We start from the raw sequence: 24,488 nt of genomic DNA on the forward strand, positions 1-24,488 counted from the left end.
CTTCATGTTCCTATTTTCAATTACTCATCATCAGCCACCTCTTCCGCGGATGAAAATGATCTTCAAAGAGACTCTCCGCACAAGTACGATCAATATAAAAGCCATTTATTTTCAACGATTTTCCACTTCAAACAAAGGCTCGTGAGGGTTTTCTTTTGCTTTCCTTTTTTTCGCAATCTATTCGCTCATCCGTGAACGCTCGTCGCGCTGCAGAAGCGCGGCATCACTCACAGCAATTACAGAATTGCTTCTAAGCTGACCGGTCGAGTGTTTGAGCATCATCATAACCCACTGGGACGCCCCGAGCAGGGCCAAACCCTGTTGAGCCCATGATTGATATGATTTTAACTCTGCGGGGACCTACGCTCCGTGCCACATTACCTCTGCTGCTGCTGCTGGTGCATGATCAAGGGGGATCGATTACAGCGTGATTGCTGCAAGAAATTCTTTGCGCTTTAAGCGCCCCATGCAATGTTTGATTATTCCAGCACGAACAAACGAGCCAACGGATAAATACTCTAATATGAGCAGTACAGAGATCGATGGGCAATAACAGTTTTGTGCACTGTTGGAAAAAGATACGGAATAGATAAACTTTGCAGGTTATCCCGTTTGGGTAAAAAAGAGATTGAGAGTTGAGAGGATTTGTTTTAAGATACAATGAAAATGTTAAAGTTAACAGAGTTACCGAGTTCAATTGGTAATACTAGAGCCAATTCTGGTTTATTACTGTTCAAATAAAACAGAATGTTGTTGAGATAAATTTAGTATTTCACTCATCTTTTGACAGGTTCCTTCACTGTTGTCTCCAGAAAGAAATGTCTTCGAACTACTGTGAAGTGTACTTTAGATTAGAACGATTCCAATAGACAAAAGCAATAAGGCTTGATCGTTTTTTCTTGAGCAAAAATTATTAATATTTTATATCAAACTACAAAGTGAAGGTGGTTTACTTTCATTTCTTACTATTCCGATAGCAATAATACAGCCCACACACCATCAACAATGACTATGATGACAGGGGCGCCATACCACAACCGCGTGTGTGCACAAAAGCGTTAAATTAAATAGAACGTAAAATTTAATTAATCCATCATATTGCAATTTTCCTGCGGCCCTATGAGTGTGGCCGGCTACGAGAGCGAAAACTTTCCCTTGGGCTCGTTTTGATAAAGCAAAAAATAAACATCAGGCGACGACGATAATGTTCAAAACAATAAGTGATAAAAGGAACCGTTTGGAGAAAAAAGAGGACGGTGGGTGGTGGAAAACCACGGCGAGTAAACGTTTTCCCTGTCGAGGAAAGCGCACAAAAGCCTAAACCACCATCCCTCATACTGGGGATTTTTCACGCTAGATTGCACCGATGCACACATCTGTCTTCAATGTTGTTTTCCTTTCTTTTCGAATGAAACAACATACAAATTGTCTGAATAAACATCACTGTGAATACGGATATTGTTCGTGTGATCAATGCATCGATCTTCACTACAACTTCACTAAATGATATGCGATCGGCCTTGTAGCGATTTTGTTGCAAGCAAAACAATTTTGTAAACATTGCTGACCCACATCTTGATGATGTCATAATTACCATCCGCGATTAAGAGTGAAAATTTCCACCATTATTTCGTGCTTTACGTGAAAAATGTGTTGTTTTTTGTTTTGCTTCATGACACTCAAACATATTTTCTTTCACCAGCCACGTGAAGGACGATATTGGAAATTTGAATCGCCCAACCGACGAGGATCATTTGCTACGGCAAAGGAAAAATGTTCCCACATGGTCAACTGCCCACGCGTCGACAAACTCTCAACGACGATCACTCTTTGCCACACTGCCACGGTCAATTTTCGATGTAATTAAGCATTATGCATGGCAATGCGAGTGCGCCAATGCGATCTCATCGTTTCGGCATATATTGGCGATCGGCTGTTGATCAATTTTCACTTTCGACAAAACACCCCTCAAGCTACGCTTTTACCCCACTCCACCCCCGTCGGGATCCAACACTCCGGTACACCGAGGGACTGTTCCGAATTGTTGAAATTGATCATTTCCTCGGCGATTCGATGACTTCCAAACCTTGCCACCACATTTCCACAGCTGAAAGAGTGTGCGGGAAAAACTCTATTAAAAGCCAACCGGGCGGAGGGGCACTTTGACGGCATTCGACGGCCAAATTCGATCGGTCAGTCGGTAAGCGAAAAAGAGTTCGCCTTTAGAAGTTTGCTGGTGGGAACCGACCAGATTAAGGCACACACACAAAAAAAAGCAACTCTTCTGACAACGATTGTTCGATATGTTATCACTTTCACGGACACGCGCGTTTGTTTGGGGCTTACACTTTCGACCCATTTCGGTAGGTTGCTACCGAGCAAACCGGAAAACCGTGTTTCTTTTTTCGGATGCGAACATTCCGTCACGATACAAAGCAAGTGGTTCTTCGGTTTTGTTTATCGCACTGCACCCGCTCGGTGCGGTTTGTTATTTTGTTTATCGTGGAAAGGTTTTCACTTTCTGGTTGGAAATTAGTTGACAGCAAACGGAATCGCTAATAGTAGGCATCGGAAATAATTAGTCTAATTGTAAATAGATGTGTTAATAAAAAAACCCGATTTCTCTTCTAGACACATAGTTGCCTGCTGATGTTTTGCTTGTATGGAAACCACACGCACAATTGCTTGGGATCGCAATCTGCAACAAGAGGTTCGTAGTATCTCTGGAATACACTGACAAATGTTAGTTCACCTACGGTCGTACGCATTCGTGTCTAATCGCGTGATTGAGAACGGATTGCGCGACCAGTTTTGTGTTTTTTTTTTTGGTTGCTTCAGCATTTTGTGTTCGTTGCACCGTACGTTTCCAGATGGCCCATGAGCACCTGCTGCAAATGACCCCGCTGGGTGCGTTCCTCGGTGATCTGCAGCTTAACCTGTGCCATATCTTGTTGCAGCTGACGGACACTGATGAACAGTTGCCGTAAGGTTGGGGTCATTTCATCGTACTCTACACCTGGGACGGTGACGGACCCCGGACCAAACGAGAAGGATAAACCATAACCAGGAGAAACCCGAACCGGAATGAACATAAATTAAAAAAAAGAAGAAAAAAAGGGAACACATATAAAACGATACAACGAATCGCGCTACTACAGTACAGTTAAAGTGTAAGGCGCAAGGTAACACATATTTTTTTTTGAAGGGCAAATAACAAAATATCAGATTACAAAAGCATTAATCCAGCTCACCCGGGGAAAAGGAGGAAAATATGGCCAGCAAAACCAGCGCAACGGTGTACGCAAAGCGGTACAATCATCAAAAGCAACAACGCCTAAAACCTCCAACAAAACTGACCCCATTATTGTACGGAATGATCCCAAAACCAAAAACCAAAAACCAAAAACAAAAAGCTCCCGGTGCCGCCAAAACGAGGACAAACCCGGGTCAGTTCTTTGCCGGAGAGGTCCCTGATCCGTGCCTTGGGAGTTCAGAGGGGCGTCTGCGGACGGGGTTTTTGTGTTTAATTTGTTCACCAGCACACGATGCATTTCTTTGATCCGGTGCGCCACAACCGGGAGGACGGTCAATGCCGTAGGCGTAATTATTCACACTGTTTTGATTTAGATCGGCCCTTAGGTGGGTTGCGACGACAGAAGCATCTTTTGTCGGGCAGTTTGAGCAGCCCATTGTTTTATGGCATTTTTTTTGGTGGGGACGTGAATGGTTGAGGTAGTAGCACACACTAAAACACAGAGAAATCAGTTGAACTGCTCCCGCAACAAGGTGGCTGAGCGCGTGGTTCCTTTCGACCTCGAAACCAAAATTACCCTTGCATGAGAGCTATCTTTCTGCTGATAAGCTAAAGCGCTACCGCATTCAACACATAAAAATAGAATTGTATTAAAATTGGGCAACCGGAATAATTATGCCGTACTATAAGCTGAAAAAATAAGCAGTAAAAGAATTAGTTTGAACGACACGACACTTTGCATAATCAGTCCTATGACACCTATCCGACAGGGTTAAGCACCAGAGACAGTTGAAACAAAATTCATTTCTGTTGCCATATTCCTCCACGTTTCCTTATGTACCTGCCACCTAATCACATCAATCGTTGGTGTCGAAGTTATCTGACGTAATAGAACGTTACTTTTCCCTTTTGCAGTGACGCTACCTCAAAACCGTCAAACTAAACTCCCGAAATCACGTCACGCGCACAGGACATAAAAATCTTAATTGACACCCCAAAAACCACGCATTGAACCACAAAGACTTCCGCGGTCGGGCGGTGTTGTATATAAAATAAAGCGCAACCATTACGTTGCTGCGTTCGGACAACCGACGCGGATCGCCCAGGCGTGGCGGCCGGGTGGTGATTCACTAAGATTGCATGCCGAAAACAATACGACCGTCTACTACCTACACCGCCATCCCTCTCCCAAAGGCGCTCTCATTTGTATTACTGATGCTTAGGCCAGCAACAATTACAGAAGAAAAGATTTATTTTCGTCCACCGTACCATAAAACACCGAAACATAGGGGCCCCGTTTAATCCTCTGTGAACAACACTTTTCCTTCATGCATTTTTGCATTTTCTATAGAAACGGATCTTCGCTTTTTTTTCTCAGGTCGACATTCTCTTTCATTCAACATCCAACTATGTCACTTTTTGTGTGCTTAACTTTTAAAATAACAACACATTTTTTTATTACACTGTTGGTGAAAACCTACTCTGCCGATCTCTACCGGTCGCACCGCTGTAGCGCCAGACAAGCGTATAGCACTGAGCTTTTCTTTCGAGGAAATGCGTTCGTGTTCCTAGCGCTTTTTTAGTAACTAAACAACGAAACTTAAACAAATTGCTATAATGTCGTAATTTTGATATAAATTTTGACATACAATTTAAATTTTTCAATTAAGCTCAAGAAGCAATCAGAATGAAAGAGCTGTTTGTTGATCTACATTTCTCACCGCTCAAATAAACTGTCTACAGACATCTACAGAGACTTCGAATTGAACTGATATTGTAAAAAAAAAAACAAAACTCCACCTTTACTTCATCTAATATCACAACATTTGCTTACACTTTTCACGAGAGATGATCAATTACCTAGCGATAAATGAAAGACCACACTAGTGTTGTGCTTAACGAATCTTTTGAGAGGTGTCATTCATACGATTCTTTAGCGAGGAGGCATTCAAATCAGGAGTCGAATCTCAAAAGATTCATGAATCTTCACAGATGTAAGATTCCACCAAATTCATGAATCCTCAAATATTCATTCATCTTGGTGGATTCATGAATCTTTCAGTATGCAGGAATTTTTGGAATAGAGATTCAGATTCATTCATTCAGCTCAAAGATTCACTCCGATTGATGAATCTGTATCGGATTCACCCACACTAAACCACAGTATAGCGGACGTTTAACGGTCAATGCTCTAAGATGCTGTTTGTTAGCTAAATTGTATAATAAGTGTAGCTATTTGTTTTATTTATTATCATGAATTTCTCGAACCGAAGGTTAGTTAAGTGGTATTGGGTACCACATCCAAACCGGAACCCTATCTTAGTGCTAATTCTACATTGTATATCCACAACAAGCAACACGGAGTATATGCAGTTTGACTGCTCAGTAGCTCTACTTTTTTACTATTAGCGCCAATGAACCAAAAGGCCAACGCAATGGCGGGTTGAAAAACCAACAAAAAATTTGCCAAGTATAAGGTAGGCCGATTTCGATGTACGTAATAGTCGGGGTATATGAGTGCATCAGTTCCAACCTTGCTAAACCTTGTCAAGCCGGCGGATTAATAAAGCAAGCCCATACACAAAAACACGATCCTTTCAAGGATAATGGCAACACAACTAATCAACAACAAAGATCCTATCAGTTCAGACACACACACACACACGCACATAAACATCACACTACAAATGTTAAATCGTTTACCCTGTACCACATGGTTTGGTTATAAATATATAGCGTATAAAACTGTGCATGATTGATGTGTATGTGGGTCCTTGCAGCGATGATACTCTACAGACGGATAGTGTTGGTCATTTATGCTGTTTTGCTCAGCTTACATGAGTGTGCTCATTTTACGATATATCCTTCGCTACGCGACAAGGATAACAGCCTAAGTATAAATCAGTTGCGTACGGCAACACGTTGACATATGGCACGAACAAACAAAGCTGTTACTGCTACGTGGTATAATGGGGTCTGCTAGATCACTACAGTTTCTAACGTCTCTATCGATGATGCTGCCAGTAAAACATCCACAGCTTATTGCAGCATGACACCGAGTTGCGTGACATATCGTCGCGTAGGTTATCTTCCTGCATTGCTGAACCGCGTGTCGCGCGGACATCGTTTTCTCCATCATCGTCACCGTTTAGCTGTGGTGTTGAACGACGGAGTTGTGATAGCTTTGAGTTTCTCTTCAACCCTTGCGCTGTCTCGAACGATCGATTCAAGCGACGATCGTACAGCGACGCACTAGCACCGGTGGACGAATGTCCTAGCGGCAGATAGTCACCGATGTATTCGCCCCCTTCCGGTGCGGGTGGTGGTGGACTCGTGTCTCTATCAGCGACGACCGCGTCTATTTCACGACTCGTCGTCCGATGGCGATGCCGTTGATGATGCGGCGCATGATGATGGTGCTGATAGTACGCATGGTTTAAACTCGATGCACCTGCAGGCAGCTGATTCGCATTCATCCACACGGTCTGCTGCTTTGAAACGCGCGACAGCAGCGGTGTGTTAGTGTTGGAGTTCATGAAAATGTTATCGTAGTTCGAGCCGGATCGTGCGATCGGATTGTGATAGGCTGTGGGCTGTGATGCAGTCTTAAGCGTGTTTATGGAACGCGGCCCACCGTTCACATTGCGTCCCGATTCTTCCGAGTGAGAGCGCCACTCGGTACTTCCGTAACCACCGATCGAATACCGAGCGCGTTGGTGCTGCTGCTGTTGCTGGTGCAGTTGCTGATTCTGCTGTGACGGTTGCGCACCGTTTGCCATGTTGAGCGTCGCGATGGAGGCGGCGTAAAGATTGAAACTATTCGGACTCGCTTCACGCCAGATGTGTGACGAGTTAATGCTGTTGGTTGATGTGTGTGTCCTGCTGTTCTTGATACCGCCACCACTCGGAAGGTAGGATGACAATGAGGAGCAAGTGAAGGGTAGCTGGGGATTGGAGGAGGAAAAGTGTTTGCTCGTTTTCAACTTTCCGCCACGGATTGGCAAACACGGTGTCCATGGCAGTAGTGCTGCGCGATGTTTGTCAGGGATCGACGAGGTTGAATTGAGGAAATATGTATGTGAAGGAATTTCAGGATGGCAGGACCGGTTGTAGATTTACAAATACATTTGAATGTGTCATTACATTTTAAATTAATTCAGCAGCACGGAAAATCGACGATCGTCGCACAACAACAAAGTGCACGTCGTTACGTTATGAGAGAGGATAGGAATGAGAGACAGCAGATAGGCAAAAGGGAAAAGAAAGAAGACATAATACGATAAAACAGTTTAGCCTTCTTAAAATCGTTCATTCATTTCACATCATGTGACTTCCAAAAGAAGCAAAGCAAATCATTAACAAATCATTCTTGCTAAGCCTTTGTAGACAATGAAACACAAAAAATGAATAAAAAAGATGCAACATTTAAAAATAAAATTGCATGCTCAATTAGCATTGTATAACGACGTGATGAGATTAAAATAGTAAAAATTGATGAAATAAATACACAGAAATTAAAATGCGTATTAAATTAGAAGAAATCACTAGCCTTCATACCGCGTAAATCGTTCTAGTGATGCTCCCACCACAACCTAAAATGCATGATTTAATCAAAAATGCGTGCGAGGGGATTAAACATCCGTAGTTGGTCATTCCATGATGATAGAATCGTTATCCCGTGTCCCGTTCTTATTAGAAATATAATGCCCGCTTCATTCATTGCAGTTAACCACCTTTACACCTTAAGTTGCAATGCACGGAAAAGCATTTTATCGCAACAAGAGTTTTGCAACGTACATCTTACGGTATGCTTTTGACGATCCTTAATCTGATGCCTCCCCACAACACACCGGGTGCGATTAATGAATAGCCAATTATTAGAAGACAAGTATTGAGCGATCATCAATATAACTAATCAATATAAGAACATAAATATTAAAAGCAACAAAACAAGCATCAAAAGCTACATAGCAAAAAGAAAAACAATTATTCTCCTACCTGAGTGCATCGTGTTGCGTGAGGTGCTCTGGTAAGCGGCACAATATGCTTCAATGACGCGTAGGACTAGTGCGTCCTCCTCATAAGTGGGTGACACCTTGGAGCTGGAGCTGAAGGACAAACTGTGATGCACGCTATCGGAAGTGTTTAAAATTGCACTTCCACCTCCGCTGTTGCCACCACCAACGCAGCTAGCCGCCGCACCCCCAATACTTCCAGTAATGCTCGCCGTCGCACTGCGCCCTCCTCCCGTGCCTCCGGCAGCGCTACCAGCACTGCTGACGGCAACCGAGCTCAAAAATGCTGGACGCAAGGAAGGTGCCGGTCTTAGGTTTGTGATGTTCCAATTAGCTAAAATTAAACAAATAAACGCTTAAGTTATTGATGGGCAAACATGGTAAGAATAGTCTACTCTTTATGTACCTTTTTCCGAAAAACCTTTTTGGTTTAGTGCCGCTTGGTTTGCTTCGTGACGGTTTAAGTTCAGGGAGTTCGGGGAAGCTAACAGATTTGGATTCGGTTGATGTTGCTTTAGTTGCTGTTGTTGGAGCTGCTGTTGCTGCTGAACTTGATTGTAACTCAGATGGTGGTTGAACGATTGGCTGCGTTTGTGTTGCGACATGTGCTGCACGATGCTGGACGTTCCGCTCCGCGACGGATGGCTGTTTCCGGTTGTTGACGGGGGTGACATCTGTGTGATAAATCAAGCACATTGATCAATGGTCAAGCTCTGATATGTCGTACCGAATCGCATAAGCGCGCCCAATCACAAATCCATTCATCATTCACATTGAACCGACCACAGCACAGGAAATGAAGGACAAAACAGGATAATGGGGAATGGGAGTATGGAACTGAGCAGGTGATGTAGACAACAATTTTAAACAACAAGCTATGGAAGTGCAGGTTGGATGAAACAGTGCTCGGAAAAAGCTAATGTGAAGTGCGAATTATTAGTGCATTCGGCATATTTCGCTGTCCCTATGGAAATGTCATTATACTGATGGGAATGCTCGCTCACAGGGCTCAGGCAGGGTGGCTTTGGCTAAACTTTATGTACAACAGCAATGATCGTAAACAAACACACACAAACACAAGCAAGCAAATCCGCATTCCTGGTGATTCTGCCACGTGTAACAGCAAAGAAAACCCTAGTAGGATACATTGATATCACTTTACTGGACACATTTTGCCAAAACATCTAAACACTTTTACACTACTTGTCTGCAATATAGAACATTTGCGTGAAATTAAAAACCGTACTAAATGAGAAGAACGCAAGCAACACAAGATGAGAAGGTAGAGAAAGAAGAATAAAAACACAGCAACAAAACAACAAAGGAAACACATATCAAAAAATGCTAACTCAACCAAACAGAAGAAACACTCTTGCCTGAACCCCGAGCGGCTCCATCATTAGACGCAATATTGGGACGATGTAACAGACCATCACCATCGGAAGGAATGTTGCCCGCTTGGCTGTACGTGGCGGGATTGCTACTTCTAGTACATCTACATTTACTATCATCACCGATACGTGGAACCCGCGGTGGTGGCAGCGGCCGTGACAGTGGCCCAGAAGCCGGTGGCAATTTCAGTGACTCGTTGCTCGTGACGACAAATATCGGTAACTTCTCCTTCTTCCACCAGTGTGCATAAAGACCAGTTTTGTAGGTGATTCTATCTGCCGTAGTTTCGCCGTACGGCGGAACAGTCGATTGCGTTAGTACGCGTCGCATGGCGGCTGCTGAAGAGCGATCGTACAGATTCACCACTATGCGACTACGGCCGGAATAGTGGCGTGGTTCTTCGCTTGTATCTCTATCCAACGATGAGAATGACAATAACATTCGATCTTCGCTACGACTTCGTACCGTCCGATCGTGTCCCGAATGTTCACGTAGCGGAGAATGTATGTTCGCGTCCTGCGACGGTTCCACATCTACCGATATACTGTCACCGCTAGCGACGGGCGGCTTATTCTTCACCGAACCTTGCCGCCGACTATGAGACTGAGAATTATCATGAGGATGTTGATCATTTTGGTGATCGTATTGCCCACTATCAGTGAAATCGAACTCACTCTCATGAACGAGCGCAAATCGACCCAAATTGTGGCTTGATCGGGACTGTCTTAGGGCAAACGAGTGCGAACAGCGTCGATTAGCGCCCGCAAACATTTCACCCGCAGGAACGCCATCGACAACATCTTCGCGAGTTTCTCTGTCTTCTAGCATCCCGCCAACAACATCGTTCCGTGCAAGGTCAGCGTCCTCGTCCAAAGTACGCTGCTCTGCATAATCACAAAGAAGAAAATCACCGGAAAATTTAGCGGGCCCATCTGGCGTGGAGATAGTACAACTACCGGCCATACCTGAATCGCTCGAATGAGGGCTGTGGCCCCGGGAATAGAAACTACAATATCGACACTTATGCTCCGAAAAATCAGGGCAAGTTGGGTGATATCCAGCCGATATATGATCCGGATCGTCCTCTCGACGGTTTTTGACACCTTTGTCGAGTTTTCCTCTATCTTCGCCGGAGCAATTGTTGTTGGAATCGAGCAGCCTGGCTGGTAAAGGTGGGATGCCTTTTCCGGACAGTTCTACATATTGATAACTTAGACAACGTCTGGCAGTTGATGGTGGAGCTTCTGGACCACATTGTCCTAACCTTGGTTCCGATCCTTTGCTCGCATCCTGCGAATTGTCCTTGTCTTTTCTACGATGATTTGGATTTAGCACAAGTTTTTTATCAGAATTTATTGAATGCTTACGGAATGGTGACTGCTCCCGTGACAAACATCCGAGCACATTCTTGTCTAGCGTCGGTCGATCATCTACACCGACAGATACCGAAGTTGTGACGGTTGCGGGAAAGTTGTACAGCAATTCGGCCGTTACCGGATCGGGTGCGGGAACGATGGCGGGTATGTCTAGCGAACTGGAATGTACACTGTTGCGATCGGTACTGCCCGCGCCACCACCTGCGACGTTGGATGTCGTCGTGGGTCCCTGTCCATCTCCGGCCTGGCATTCGTCCTTCCACGAAGGAATGTATATTTCGGTCACGGACGAGTTGTTGAAGCGATTACCAACGAAGTACGTCGGCATACTGTGGCGTTCCTCGGTGATTGTTTTCTGCTGCAATGAGTGTTTGATCTGCATCGACTCGTCGAGATTCAGCAAATTTTCGCAAGCCATTCGTCCATGGGCAGCCCGGTGTTCAAAGCTGGACAGTTGCGACTGTTCAGAGCATTGCTGTTTCAAATCACCCAAAAGCAATCTTGCTGTGGATGTATGGATTCCCGATGATCGTCCAGCGTTTGATCGAGCGCTATTCGGCGCACCGGTACTGTTGAGTGATTCGCGGTCATTTAGCCGCAAAAATGGTACAGCAGCGGAACCAATCATTTCCGAACTACGGGTTCTATCCTTTCCACAACTCCCCTGCTCCTCTTCCTGTTCCGGCAGACTGTCTGACTGTGACTGTTCTCCTTTTTCGGAGTCTAGCGAAGATGTTTTCCGTCCATCGTTTCTGTACGTAAAAGATCCACCCTCGGTAGAGTGAGGATCGTCGTAACTTTCATACACTGTGCTGCCGTCACAACAGCTGTCCGGATTGTTTTTACTTTTTCCAGCAAAAAATGTTATCGTTTCATACGCATCGTCATCATCTTCTACGTAATCGACAGCATTTTGGCGTTCAAAATTTGAACGACTTCGGGAACAGGAAGATGATGCACACGATGAGGACTCTGAATCACTGGAATTGTATCTACGTTGTGTTAGTTGGCTGCTCTGCTCTTCGCCAAACTGTTCTGCCGCTTCGTCCTTTCTGGTCTGTAATTGTTCTGCAGATTTTGCGTCAACTTCACCGTCTTCCGGTGCCGCAACACGTGCTGCAGCTTCCTTTTCACGTCGTTGCATCCGTACTGTAGTTTTATGCCGTCGCCGTCTCATCACGACCTCTTTTCTGTCGTAGGTTCGTGTTACTTGAGGGTACAGTAACGCTTGAACGACATATCGGGACAGTTCGCCAGCACGGAAGAGGCGCCGGAAATAGCTGGTCAGCTCGGCATACGGAGCGGTAGGCGGATAGTTTGGTGGGGGAAAGGTTGCTTCAAAGTCGGCACCATACATACGATGCCACTGGCCACCGCCATCATATGCACATACCGATACGCGAGTACTGTAGCCACGAGAATCGAGTGCCAACTGTTTACTGCCCTATTTGGCAAAAAACGGACGTTTTTAAATTATAATTTTATAAAAATAAACAATCATGTACGGAAACGAAAGAAGTTGCCACACGCCACCAGGGATAGGTTTTAGAATAGGACAGTAGTTTTAGAAAATAATTAAATAAGAGAAAGAAAAAGAAAATAAAATTTAAATTGTATAACCCAACCTTCATTCGGGAGATTCATGTTCACCCTGTACGTTCATACAAAAATGTCCTTTTAACAACACTTCACAAAACAAGAGCACCGTGATCCCACATTCAAACATGTCCATAGAAGTACACCACTTCATACTACGATCATACTTACATGTGGTGGAGGCTGAGGAATATTGACCGCAGAGCTGCTAACGTTCCGCTTCATGTCCACCGCTCCTGTACCGCTCTGTTCGACCGCGCCAGACTTGGGACTAAGCAGTTCCACCCATCGGTTGGCCTCACTGGGACCTTGGCACACGGCTACGATACGATCGATCAGTGTACCGCTGATTTCAAACGCATTCTTGATCTGATCTGTATCCTCCAAACGATTCACCGTTATTCCCGTCAGCGGGAGCTTTCCTTCATATTTGAAAGCACTCATTCGTTGGCTTACGCTTAATATCAGTAGCGTCTGCGGAAATAGCACCAAGTATCGATCCTTATGTTCCGGACCAACCGCTACACTTCCCATGTGTATGATTTCTCCGAGCGAACTCAATTCTGCACCCTGCCAACCGCGTACCGGTCCGGTCAGTATCTGCAGCTCTAGCTCCTTCTGCCGCCGGGTAGCCGAACAAGATGAAGCAATGTCCTTGTACACGGCAATACTGCGCTGGGTATCACCCCTGTCCGGGTGTCCGCTTTCCATGTGTCTTTCGAGTTCCTGAAGTATGGCAGCGTACTTGTCTAGACGTCGGAAGGGCTTCGAAAGGCCTGTGGTAAGGACCAGCAGACCCGGTTTGGCTGCACCTTGTTTTTCCATGAACACATTTAGTTCCTCGCTGTTTTTGTGTATTAATCAAGTAAAAACCATTGAAATTTAGAATTCCAAATTGCCCTCTGCGGTGTAGCCAAAGCAAATGTGTCACTTACCGAAACTTATCAACTATCACTATGGCACGGGGATGGGCGGCACAGTAGAATTGGTGTATTTTCTTCATCGTTGGTGCTTTCGATAGGAACACTTTCCCGACACGATCATTGCAGTCCTCCAGCGTTTGCAAAAATTCCTCATGCATTTCAACCACTTCGAGAAAGTTGCACATTAACTGCGCGTATTCGTTCGAAGAGAGTCTGAAAGAACAACACAGGAAATGTTATTGAAGCGTATATTTAATTAGTATTGAAACACTACGTACATCTGACTGGGCTCCAGTGGTTCCAGAAAGTTTTCAGCTAAGCCCCGCAGTTCAGCAACATGCGCCTTCTCACTTTCCAGCAAATCCCGGAAGACAACTGATCGAAACGCCTGTATTTCCTCCGGAGGCCGTATGGTTTCGGACAACGGCAATGGCCCTACGGGATGGGATTAGACATATATTTTATTACATTTATCCAATAATGCACTTCCTCAAACCCCCACACTTACCAACATATTCCTTCACGTAATTGCTTGGAAACCAACCCGTCTTGTCGCCCAAGGTTCCTTCCCACCAGCCACCTTCCTCCCGCTGTGTTAATGTTATGATATCGCCCTTTTTGAAACACAGCTCATCGTTGTTTGACCCCTTGAAGGAGTACTGTGCCTGTACGGTAATTATCGAAGCATCCATTCTGCAATGTGTTGTGACGTTCTGCAAAAATCAAACACAATTTTACGATGAAATCAAATCACTCCACTCTGACCGCATCTAGGTTTCCTTCAACGGAAACAATTTCCCTCGACAAGTTGCTATTGCCAGATGCATAGTCTGTTCCATTCTAAATCAAATTCTAGCTGCCAATTCTACCCCAATTGTGTAAGTGTGTGTCACCCCTTTTAAACCTTTCTTTTCACAGATAAATCATCTCATGTGCAGATCGACAGATCGAATTCCATCCAACTTAAAAATAGTCGCTTTGTATGCCTTACGACTCACTGGTTGTTGCATATATGTTTCGGGAAAAGGATGACGACCGAGTAGCACATCCTATACATGGGGTTCTCATCCACAATTTTTCCATTTCTCACCAAAACAGAACAGTATGACGCACGCACGTGGTTAAACCGAGGATAAAAGTTTGACACCCTGCTGTCTAAAATCCGTTTAAAATTGGCATAAAAAATGGAAAAAAACAAAACGAACCGCTTTTAAATGTTTCGATCGAATGATCTTTCTCAAAGATTTTTACGACTCATAAACATATGAATACAAATCACATATAAACTCACTTTTTTATCGTAGTTCGGAGTTGGTTTATTTTGTATAGTTTATTTCGCACAAGCTCATGCCATTAAACAGTGCTCCACAATGTTCTTTCGTAGAAGTGATTTTTGCCTCGTTAAATTCGAATGCCCTTTCGCAAGCGGGATCTCGATGGAGACGCCTGGCATCTTGTCATACCATCTAACTTTTGGTGCAAGTCGTTTCCGTTTCCTGTCGAATTTCGATCGAGAGTCCATTTGTGGGTGTATGTGTCGGGGATCATGCTTTCGCAGTGTTACGCTACCGACAATATAGAGTTGTTTATGCAATAAAATTGGGCGAGTTGTCCCGAGTTTGTCGACATTGCGTGATGCATCCGGTTTGTCATTATTGTGAAAACACAAACAGATATATCAGTATCATTACCATAATAATGTACCACAGCAGGACAACATAGTTCTGATGCATCGTCATGTTTCGGTGTGTCTGTTAGCTGAGCTGAGTCGATAAAGAGCGATTTTCTTTTTGTTATTGAACTAAACTCGCGATTACTCGTGTCGCTGGATCATCAATCTTCATGGGCTACAGGGGTGGGCTGTTGTTGCATCGCTGATTCATCTGCCGGGCATCCTGCGCGCGCTATCAAAATTGCTGCAGCTTGCAAAATTTCTATAATTATTCTTCGGCACTTGGCTCGCGATCGCACGATTTCTCCCAGGATAGATGATTTTATAAACGAGCTAGGCGGCCATATAACGATACCGCGTTATGCGTTATGAACTATCTACAATAAATGAAACAAAATCGATATTTGATATATCCATCCAGATGTGTATACATCGTCCGTCTACTTACGCTCGGCACGGGCGCTAAGTCGATCAAGTTGTTTAATGGCCAAAAACAATGACAATTATCACCGACAATAACACCGCAAAGTGATCGTAGCTCCAAATGGGAAAAAGGGAAACGAAACACAACACATACACGCTACGCGGAAAAATCGTTTGGAAGCAAATAAATGTGTCTCGGTCACGCAAAAAGCTGATTCTATCCGGTGGGAATCGCTACAGAACACTGCCGATTCTACACGCGTGTGCTATGCACAGTACAGTCGAATCCGTCCCACTGCTCGTCTGTGATAGGACATAACGAGAACTGCCAAAAACCGTTTTCGCGCGAACGAGGCAAACCATCCAACCCGAGAAAAGTCCCCTCAATAGCACAACGGCACTCACCGGGGATGCGTTATTTTCGAGGTGAAATTTATTTGGCAAAACATATTCGAGAAAATGGTCCCTTCAGTCTTATGGATGCCCTAGCACTGACACACAAGTGACAGCAACCCGTCGCTTCCATAATGGCATCATCGGGGCATCAGCAAGACAAGCCACGCCGCAGCATCAACTCGAGTCGCTTGTCGCCACTCAAAAGGAAACGAAGATACATAATGGTTATCCGTCTAAAAAAATACTACAATGTGAGCTCTTTTCGTACAAAATGCACGTCATAGGAACCAGTGTTGAGACAAATTCTTCCCGGTTCAAATAAATTATACCATGTTACACACCAACGACTTGCGATGCAATTCAAAACGATTTCTAATCGATTCGTATTACCATGTGAATTGTGTGAAAATCACATCTAAAGAGCTAAATAACTCATTCCTCCCATCGCGCCAACATACTGGCAACTGTCCAAAACCTGAGAGGGAGGGGTTTTGAAAATTAGTCTCATAAACAATTCACCCGCAGAAACCCCAAACGAGATCCGTTGCTGGGGCGGCAATACGTTGGGTGTGGATTTATTGTACGCGCGCATTTTGCTGACACACGTGGAGCAAATGTCTGTGCGCGCAGTGCTAAAACAGCAAACAAACGGTGTTCCCTAAGTACGCCACGCGTTCTTTAGTAATCGATGGGCCGTTGCTTCCAGTAATGATGAAAGGAGTTGAGTACGAATACGGTCGCTGCCAAAAAAAATTCTGCTCGCCTACAAAATTGCAAATATTTAGACAATGTTTGGGATTTTTTTCTTCTCACACTGGGTGGCCACACACATCCTTCAAGCGGATTGTATGACATGTCGCTTACAACAGGTGTTTTCATTTTACTGCGAGGCGAGGGAGAATAAGAAACACGCAGAGGGTTTTAGAACATATTAAATGTTCACACGCTCGGTTAAATATAGAGAACAAACATTTGCATTTTGTCTAGCAAGCAGAATACTTTTACAGATGAATTACGACCAACATTCTTTCCGCACGGAATTACCCCACCCAAAGGCCTAAAAGGTTCGAGGAGAGATTATGTCCTTATTTTCTCGCGATCACCATCAACCTCATTTTGTGTTCAAATTGAAGGTGTTTATCGCTCTCAGGCGCGTTTAAAGTCGGGATCGACGGGATTGATACAGCATAACGGCACAAGAATATTATTGCGCTTGCACGGCCGCACGAAAGGGCAATAAACCAGCACTCAAACGTTCGAGCCATGAATTTGAATTCTTCGATTCACGTGCATTTCCCATCCAGTGTAGGACGCTGCTCTTCGTGAGCCGCGTAGACATCTTGACTCTTGGGTACGGTTTGGGGTCCACTTTTTCGTCCGTCCATCGTTGATCTCCCGCACGATTGCGTACCGTGCGCTCATTGCAGCACAAAAAAACTATACTTCTCTGGCACTGTTCAAAAGATTCATTCGACTCTCGATCGGTTACTATAAATAGAAAAATAAATTTCATGGCGACACAGCAAAATGTCCAATGCCGTCCGGCGACGACACCGAGAAACAAGCTACGATGTGATACGATCGCATCTTCGTCTGATCTTCACCTAGAACGAACAGACGGCATCATCGCATCGGATTGTCGCCTGTTAGTTTGTTTTGTTGGTCGTATGATCAATGCAATGATCTTGTTTGTATTTTCACTTATCATCGGATACTTCTTTTCTGCTTGATTAACCATTCGAATCGTAACACGGAACGCATTGCATCTTATTAGAAACATTTCGATCGCTACGCTGCTAGAATATCGAAAGAGAAAAATATATGAAGGGAAGGTAAATGTTTTCCAAACAGGGGTTCGGACACATTTGCTTGGCCTTAGACATTTGGGGTCCCCTGCCGTATGGCAAAGCAAGCATAAAATATTCCTATACCCAGATTTATAATTAGCATCACTTACATGGGAAGAGGGAAAAGTGAAAAATCTTCTTCAGTCAATACGGTTTGCCACCGGCCACAGCACCACCTCCACCTCAACACCGTTGACGCCGCAGCCTTCACCACCCAAAAGGACAAGATCACTGGCACCCAAAAATATTTTCTTTCCCCTCACTTTTTTTCCTAGTTCCGCACCTCACACGATCGGTTCGAACGGCATGCCTGCACCCCCTTGCCTGTGGTCATCGGCTTTACTTCCCTTTCTTTCTTAACCCCTTTTTTGTTATGCTTCGTTTCTGTTCTCGGGAAACCGCGATCCGCTATTTCCGACGAAACTTCACACACGCACCTGGAGCGCACTATACTGTTTGTCTTAATTTCCCACAATGCTGTACAAAACGCAGCAAAAGGGCACGGCGTTTTTGGTGGCGACACTCCATAGAATTTTAAGCAATTCCTTTGTTTCACGCGTATCACAGGCTAAACAACTCTATCTTCCGAGCACAACCAAAACGGGATAAGAAAAAAAAACGCCCACCCGGGTCACCGATAACCTTCTTCGTTGACTCTTTCTTTTGGTTTTTGGTACAACCGGATGGGGGAGTTGCGGAACAATAAAACGTAAAAAAAACGGAAAAGAACGTACCGCGTCGGCTAGGCACTGGTTTTCATCTTCATCCACAAAAGGGCGACATTTTACACGGACACATTCCACTACGAAACACGGAGAAAATCGTACAACACCGCGCGCCGTCTTTCGGTACGCAAAACCGACGAGCGACAGAAATTCTTTTGCTTTTGCTTTGTGATTAATTTCTGCCCAGCTGCCGTCTGTCAGATGGTGGGCAGTGTTGCCAAACGCCGGCTGTACATTTCCAGCTGCTGATTTGACAGTTCGCTGTTGCTGGGATTGTTGCTGTTGCAGTTTGTTTATATTCTTCGTCGCAAATAGTGGAACGCTTCCGCGATGACCGCAATTGACAAAATACAAGCTTTGGATCACATTGAACGAGAACTGATATTATGCTTGCAAAGTGCCGGTAAGTAGTAGACGGAATACAACCAGGATCATATGGTAATCAGCCCATATGATGTACGAATCATGTCCTTTTGTAGGTGCGGCACTGATGGAACTAAGCAAGGAAAAGACCAGCCAAAAAGCAACGGAAACGAACGTGAACCAGTTCCTAAAGTCGCTCAACAATGTAGAGACAAAACTTTCGGAGCAGATCAACTATCTCACGCAAGTGTCGACCGGCCAACCGCACGAAGGTTCCGGTTACGCATCGGCCAAGGTACTGCAAATGGCGTGGCATCGCATACAGCACGTCAAGTCGCGCATCAAGGATCTGGAAGAGTGCAAAATGCGCTACATACAGGCCAACCGTATGCAGAGTAACCGCGTTGGTCAGAACGCCTCATCCAGCACGGCTGGTGTTATGCTTTAATGGAAAAAGTATCAGAACACCGGATCTAAATTATATTCAATAAAAACGTATATTTTATTCCTTTACATCGTCGCTAACGGTGGCTACATTTTCTTCATTCGTTTGTCCTATTCCGAAAAATTTGTTCAACAGTATGTGTCGCACACACTGCAGCAACACGTTCCGCTCATGCCGTATATCGGAGTCGAGCAACTTCTCCAACATTGTGTTCTGGTTCGATCGTCGAAGTTTGGAATAGTTCAATAGTGGGCGATTGGGTTTAACTACTTTTTTGTCTTTTGAATTGTGCTCACTTTTGGAAGCTTGTTTAGCTCCTTTCAGCACTGGGCGACACAATACGTCTTGAGTTGATCCACCCGGAACATTATTTTCCGGAGCTTGTGAAGTAGTAACGTTGATGACATTTGTTGCTTTTTTGGGACCTTTTTCCGTACCTATCGATTTATCTTCGTTATCAGCAAGAGTCTGTTCCAATTGTTTCGGACAATGGTTGTTGTCGCCGTTGATCACTTCATCGTGTACTATTTCTCCATCGCTGAGTACACTTTCCGGCTGCACTATGGATTCGATGATCGTTTTCACCGGATCAGCTTTATCTTCCGTCTGTTCTTCTACATCTGAATTACTTTCACTGCCTGATCCGTAGTCCCCGAGCATAGCCAAGGCATTATTTGACGGATCTTTATAATCCTTCAACGTTGAAGTTCCGTTGAAAGATATTCTACCCGTTGTTTCCGCAACTACCGCTACTGCTACCGGAAAAGCTGACCTTTTTCTGCCCCTTGACCGTTTATACTTTCTCCCATTCGAAGCCATCTCCCTCCTTTGGCCGTTTTCATTAGATTCACCTTTCGTCGTTGAATGTCGGTTGGGAAAACGATCCTTATTCTCCTCAATACGTTCACCGCGATTGAACCTTGCTTCCTGTGCATGCTGGCGTAGGATTACGTTCTGCTTCGTAGGATACCGCTTCCGGCGTTCTTCCTTCCATTGTTCAATCTCTTCCGATGATGGTGCTGCTGGAAGATCCTTTGCATTTTTTTCGTCCTTGTGTGTTTGACGTTCATGTCGTTTCATGATCATCGGATGTCCAACGAACTTACAACTAGGCACGGAACACGGTGTGTGATTTGTAATGTGCTGCTGGTATTCTTCTTCCGAACGACAATTTACATCACATCCTTCGCACCACAGTTTCCAGTCCAGAACTAAAAATTCTGGTTTAACCTCTTTATCCAGCCCATTGCTTGGTGGACGTGCTGATCGATTGTGTCCACCACCTCCATCGTTATGTTTGAATTTGGCACGATAATTGTTCTGAAAAGCACCCGGTTGCCTTTGCCAATTATTGCCCTGGTCCGGTGCATAAGCCCCTGCCTGCCGTTTCCGTGGATTGCTCAGGAACCGTGGTGGAACGGTAGAACCACGTGGCCCGTACATCGGTGGCGGTTGTTTATCACGCGTTAGCAGCATTCCGTTCGGCGTCGAGAAATGAGGATTCAGATGGCGGCTAAAATTACCGTAACTTTTCTTCACCTCATCCTGAAATTTGGGCGGCGGTAAAAGAAACTTCTCCTCCGCCATAGTGAGATTAGAAACACGTTTGCGGTGATCTGAAGCTGGGTTGTTTACAAACTACAGCTCCAATCTTGGCAGTGTTGCCAGAAAAGTTCGTTTTTCTTCTTTCACGAAGAACGGTCGGGTCGTACTGCTTCAAAAAGCAGTTTTTACTTCGTTCTTCTATCTCCTAAATTTTGTAAATAGGTTTTTAGCTTTTAGTAGATTTTTATGTACATTTTGTCTCTTTTAATATTCTCTGATTTCTGCGCAATCATTTGATCTTCATAGTTTTGCTCGCATTTTCTTTCAATTTGTGACAGGTTGTCATATTATTCTGACAGCAGGCTTCAGCTGTGGGTAAAAAAGCAGCAGGCATACAGCAGAGCACGGGTTGTTTACGCTCAAATTGTGTGTGGAATATTCAGCAATTATTCGTGCGACTGCCGGAAATTAATCTTTGCGAGTGTTGAAAGTCCTTTATCCCGCAATGCCCGATATCGAAGAACAGGTTGAGACCAAATCGGTGGCTGATGCGGAAGCTGTAGCAGCAACAAAACAACCGGATAATGAGCGTTGCTCAAGAAGCGCCAGTCCTCCAGCTAACCGTTTGAAATCGGTCGTCACCCGGCGTAAGGACACGATAGAGGAAGGCGAACTGACCTCTGATCGTTCGCGTTCTAGATCGCGTTCTCGTTCCCGTTCGCACTCCGACATCGACAGGAAATATGACTCCCGTAGTAAAAGACACGAACGGCATCGTCGTAGTCGTTCAAGGAGGCGAACACGGTCACGCTCCCGATCTAGGTCCCGGTCCCGTTCACACAGCAGGAGTCGGTCTCGTCGCTATGGAGGAAGCCGAAGACGGCGTCGATCTTATTCACGTTCTCGCTCGTATTCGCGATCCCGATCAAGATCTCGTTCCCGCGATCGACGTCGCAATAATCGCCGGGCCGATGACGCTGGGAGATCCCGAGAAGCTGCAAAGGGAGGTCAAGAACAACGGGCAAGACCCGAACGAAAGGAGGAGGGTGACGAGTCTTTGCTTCGCAATGAAAAACCTGCCATCCGCAAAACGGTTGACTTGTTGACGTCGAAAACGGGTGGAGCGTACATACCACCGGCCAAGTTGCGTATGATGCAGGCGGAAATCACAGACAAATCTTCGGCAGCCTACCAGCGCATTTCGTGGGAAGCATTGAAGAAATCAATTCACGGGTTTATCAACAAGGTGAACGTAGACAACATTGGCGTAATTACGCGAGAGTTGTTACGTGAAAACATAATCCGTGGACGTGGTTTGCTCTGTCGGTCCATCATCCAAGCGCAGGCAGCATCTCCAACCTTCACGCACGTGTATGCGGCATTGGTCGCTATCATAAACTCCAAGTTCCCGAACATAGGAGAACTGCTGTTGCAGCGGTTGGTCATACAGTTCAAGCGAGGATTCCGACGTAACGACAAATCGATCTGCCTTTCCGCCTCCCGGTTCGTAGCACACTTGGTTAACCAGCGCGTGGCTCACGAGATTCTTGCGCTGGAAATATTAACGCTGCTCGTTGAAAATCCTACCGACGATTCGGTGGAGGTGGCGATCGCGTTCCTAAAGGAGGTCGGCCAAAAGCTGACGGAAGTTTCTGGAAAGGGCATTAATGCGATCTTTGAAATGCTTAAAAACATCCTGCATGAAGGGAAGCTGGACAAACGTGTGCAGTACATGATCGAGGTGGTGTTTCAAATTCGGAAGGACGGATTTAAAGATCATGCCGCTGTAGTTGATGCGCTCGAGCTGGTGGAAGAAGATGATCAATTCACGCATCTCATCATGCTGGATGAAGCGACCGATACGCAGGACATACTAAGTAAGCGATATATTTTACTCTTTCGAATAGAACTTACAGTCTTAGTTTATGGTATTTCTCATTTCAGACGTTTTCAAGGTGGATTCGGAGTATGAAGCAAACGAAGAGAAATATAAAGACATCAGTCGAGAAATTCTAGGCAGCGACGCAGAGGACGACGATGGCGATAAAAGTGACTCATCCAGCGGTGATAGCGATTCGGATGACGATGAAGCCGGTAGCGATTCGGATGAGGGAGACGATGGCAAGAAAAAGCAGGACACCATAATCGACAACACGGAGACAAATCTAATCGCGTTGCGACGGACGATCTATCTAACGATCCACTCCAGTCTTGATTACGAAGAATGCGCCCACAAGCTGATGAAGATGGAGCTTAAACCGGGCCAGGAACAGGAGCTTTGTCACATGTTCCTCGATTGCTGTGCCGAGCAAAGGACGTACGAAAAGTTTTACGGTCTACTTGCGCAACGGTTCTGCATGATCAACAAAATTTACATCGCACCGTTCGAGCAGATCTTTCAGGATACGTACACAACGACGCACCGGCTGGATACAAATCGGTTGCGCAATGTGAGCAAATTCTTTGCCCATCTATTGTTTACCGACTCGATCGGGTGGGATGTGTTGCAATGCATTCGTCTAAACGAGGAGGACACCACCAGCTCAAGCCGCATATTCATCAAGATTCTTTTCCAAGAGCTTGCCGAGTATATGGGACTGTTCAAACTGAACGCTCGGCTCAAGGATCCAACACTGCAGGAACCATTCGCCGGCCTATTTCCGAGAGACAACCCAAAAAACACACGTTTTGCCATCAACTATTTCACCTCGATTGGGCTCGGCGGATTGACGGATGAGTTGCGCGAATTTTTAAAGCATGCACCGAAACCAATCGTTCAGCCATTGCCGGCACCGGTTGCATCGAGTGGCTCGAGTGATTCCGATTCCAGCAGCTCGGATTCGGACAGCTCATCGTCCGATACGTCCTCTTCGTCCAGCGATTCCAGCAGCAGCAGCAGCAGCAGCTCTGAATCGGAGAAAGAATCAAGCAAACGGAAGCGCAGAAAAAACAAAGAGAAGGAAACTGCTTCGAGGAAGCACAAGAAATCGGAGAAGCAAAAACAATCAGAGCAAAAGTCGAAAAATAAACGTGACGATCGTTTATCGGATAAGAGAAAACAACAAAGCAAGGAAGAGGAAAAAGGTGATGGAACACGCGATAAATATGATCGGTCACGAAAGGGCGAAAGATACAACGACAGACACCCAACCGAGAATGACAGCCGCCAACATCGGCAACGGGAACAAGATGACGATTACAATCGCAGTCGGGAACAAAAATTTTCAAGACATCATCGCGATGAAACGGTTCCCGACAAACGACGCGAACGGGATCATGACCGTGATCGCCAACGGGATCGGCGTGAACGGGATCACCGCGATCAACGTGGTGGTCATGAACGCCGTTGAATCCATAGATCCGAGCATATAACACAAGCTGTAATGTAATTGGTTTAGAATAAAATATTTTTTGCCTCGTGTGATTTGCGTATTAACGTCTTTCTATTTTGGTTTTTACTTTTTAATATGCATAGTACTTAATATTTAATTACCCGGCGTTTAAACTATGCAAGCAA

At 45.1% G+C, this 24,488-nt stretch overlaps 4 protein-coding genes across 5 annotated transcripts; 2 read left to right on the forward strand and 2 right to left on the reverse strand.

Annotated features, from left to right (window-relative positions):
• Positions 1–2,417: 2,417 nt before the first annotated feature.
• Positions 2,418–18,763, reverse strand: LOC128303612 (rho guanine nucleotide exchange factor 7). 2 transcript variants are annotated; one of them, XM_053040614.1, is made up of 8 exons: positions 18,628–18,763; positions 14,064–14,268; positions 13,834–13,990; positions 13,568–13,768; positions 12,804–13,476; positions 8,675–8,942; positions 8,252–8,602; positions 2,418–3,016 (listed from the first exon to the last, which is right to left on the reverse strand). In XM_053040614.1, exons 2-8 carry the CDS (start codon positions 14,245–14,247, stop codon positions 2,835–2,837), a joined length of 2,016 nt encoding a protein of 671 aa, XP_052896574.1. In that variant the 5' UTR covers positions 14,248–14,268; positions 18,628–18,763; the 3' UTR covers positions 2,418–2,834. The 2 variants fall into 2 exon arrangements, with proteins under 2 accessions (XP_052896574.1, XP_052896573.1); XM_053040613.1 differs by lacking the exon at positions 2,418–3,016 and adding an exon at positions 5,429–7,280.
• A 123-nt stretch (positions 18,764–18,886) lies between these two features.
• Positions 18,887–19,487, forward strand: LOC128303626 (mediator of RNA polymerase II transcription subunit 11). Its single transcript, XM_053040633.1, has 2 exons — positions 18,887–19,021; positions 19,098–19,487. The coding sequence occupies exons 1-2, from the start codon at positions 18,949–18,951 to the stop codon at positions 19,427–19,429; spliced, it is 405 nt and encodes a 134-aa protein (XP_052896593.1). The 5' UTR covers positions 18,887–18,948; the 3' UTR covers positions 19,430–19,487.
• Positions 19,462–21,036, reverse strand: LOC128303616 (FMR1-interacting protein NUFIP1). The gene has a single exon (XM_053040621.1). The coding sequence runs from the start codon at positions 21,011–21,013 to the stop codon at positions 19,484–19,486; it is 1,530 nt and encodes a 509-aa protein (XP_052896581.1). The 5' UTR covers positions 21,014–21,036; the 3' UTR covers positions 19,462–19,483.
• A 324-nt stretch (positions 21,037–21,360) lies between these two features.
• Positions 21,361–24,321, forward strand: LOC128300408 (pre-mRNA-splicing factor CWC22 homolog). Its single transcript, XM_053036449.1, has 2 exons — positions 21,361–22,848; positions 22,916–24,321. Exons 1-2 carry the CDS (start codon positions 21,477–21,479, stop codon positions 24,319–24,321), a joined length of 2,778 nt encoding a protein of 925 aa, XP_052892409.1. The 5' UTR covers positions 21,361–21,476.
• Positions 24,322–24,488: the final 167 nt, after the last annotated feature.

This window comes from Anopheles moucheti, chromosome 3 (genome assembly GCF_943734755.1).
Source record: "Anopheles moucheti chromosome 3, idAnoMoucSN_F20_07, whole genome shotgun sequence".
In the NCBI taxonomy this organism is placed as follows: Eukaryota; Metazoa; Arthropoda; class Insecta; order Diptera; family Culicidae; genus Anopheles; species Anopheles moucheti.

Excerpts from the sequence above, each read along its gene's own strand:
- LOC128303612 (XM_053040613.1), bottom strand. The coding sequence starts at position 14,247 with ATGGATGCTTCGATAATTACCGTACAGGCACAGTACTCCTTCAAGGGG. Across the intron at positions 13,991-14,063 it reads TTACGTGAAGGAATATGTTG|GGCCATTGCCGTTGTCCGAA; the intron begins GTAAGTGTGGGG and ends CCCATCCCGTAG. Across the intron at positions 13,477-13,567 it reads GTGATAGTTGATAAGTTTCG|CGAGGAACTAAATGTGTTCA; the intron begins GTAAGTGACACA and ends ACACAAAAACAG.
- LOC128303626 (XM_053040633.1), top strand. The coding sequence starts at position 18,949 with ATGACCGCAATTGACAAAATACAAGCTTTGGATCACATTGAACGAGAA. Across the intron at positions 19,022-19,097 it reads ATTATGCTTGCAAAGTGCCG|GTGCGGCACTGATGGAACTA; the intron begins GTAAGTAGTAGA and ends GTCCTTTTGTAG.
- LOC128300408 (XM_053036449.1), top strand. The coding sequence starts at position 21,477 with ATGCCCGATATCGAAGAACAGGTTGAGACCAAATCGGTGGCTGATGCG. Across the intron at positions 22,849-22,915 it reads CGATACGCAGGACATACTAA|ACGTTTTCAAGGTGGATTCG; the intron begins GTAAGCGATATA and ends TTCTCATTTCAG.
- LOC128303616 (XM_053040621.1), bottom strand. The coding sequence starts at position 21,013 with ATGGCGGAGGAGAAGTTTCTTTTACCGCCGCCCAAATTTCAGGATGAG.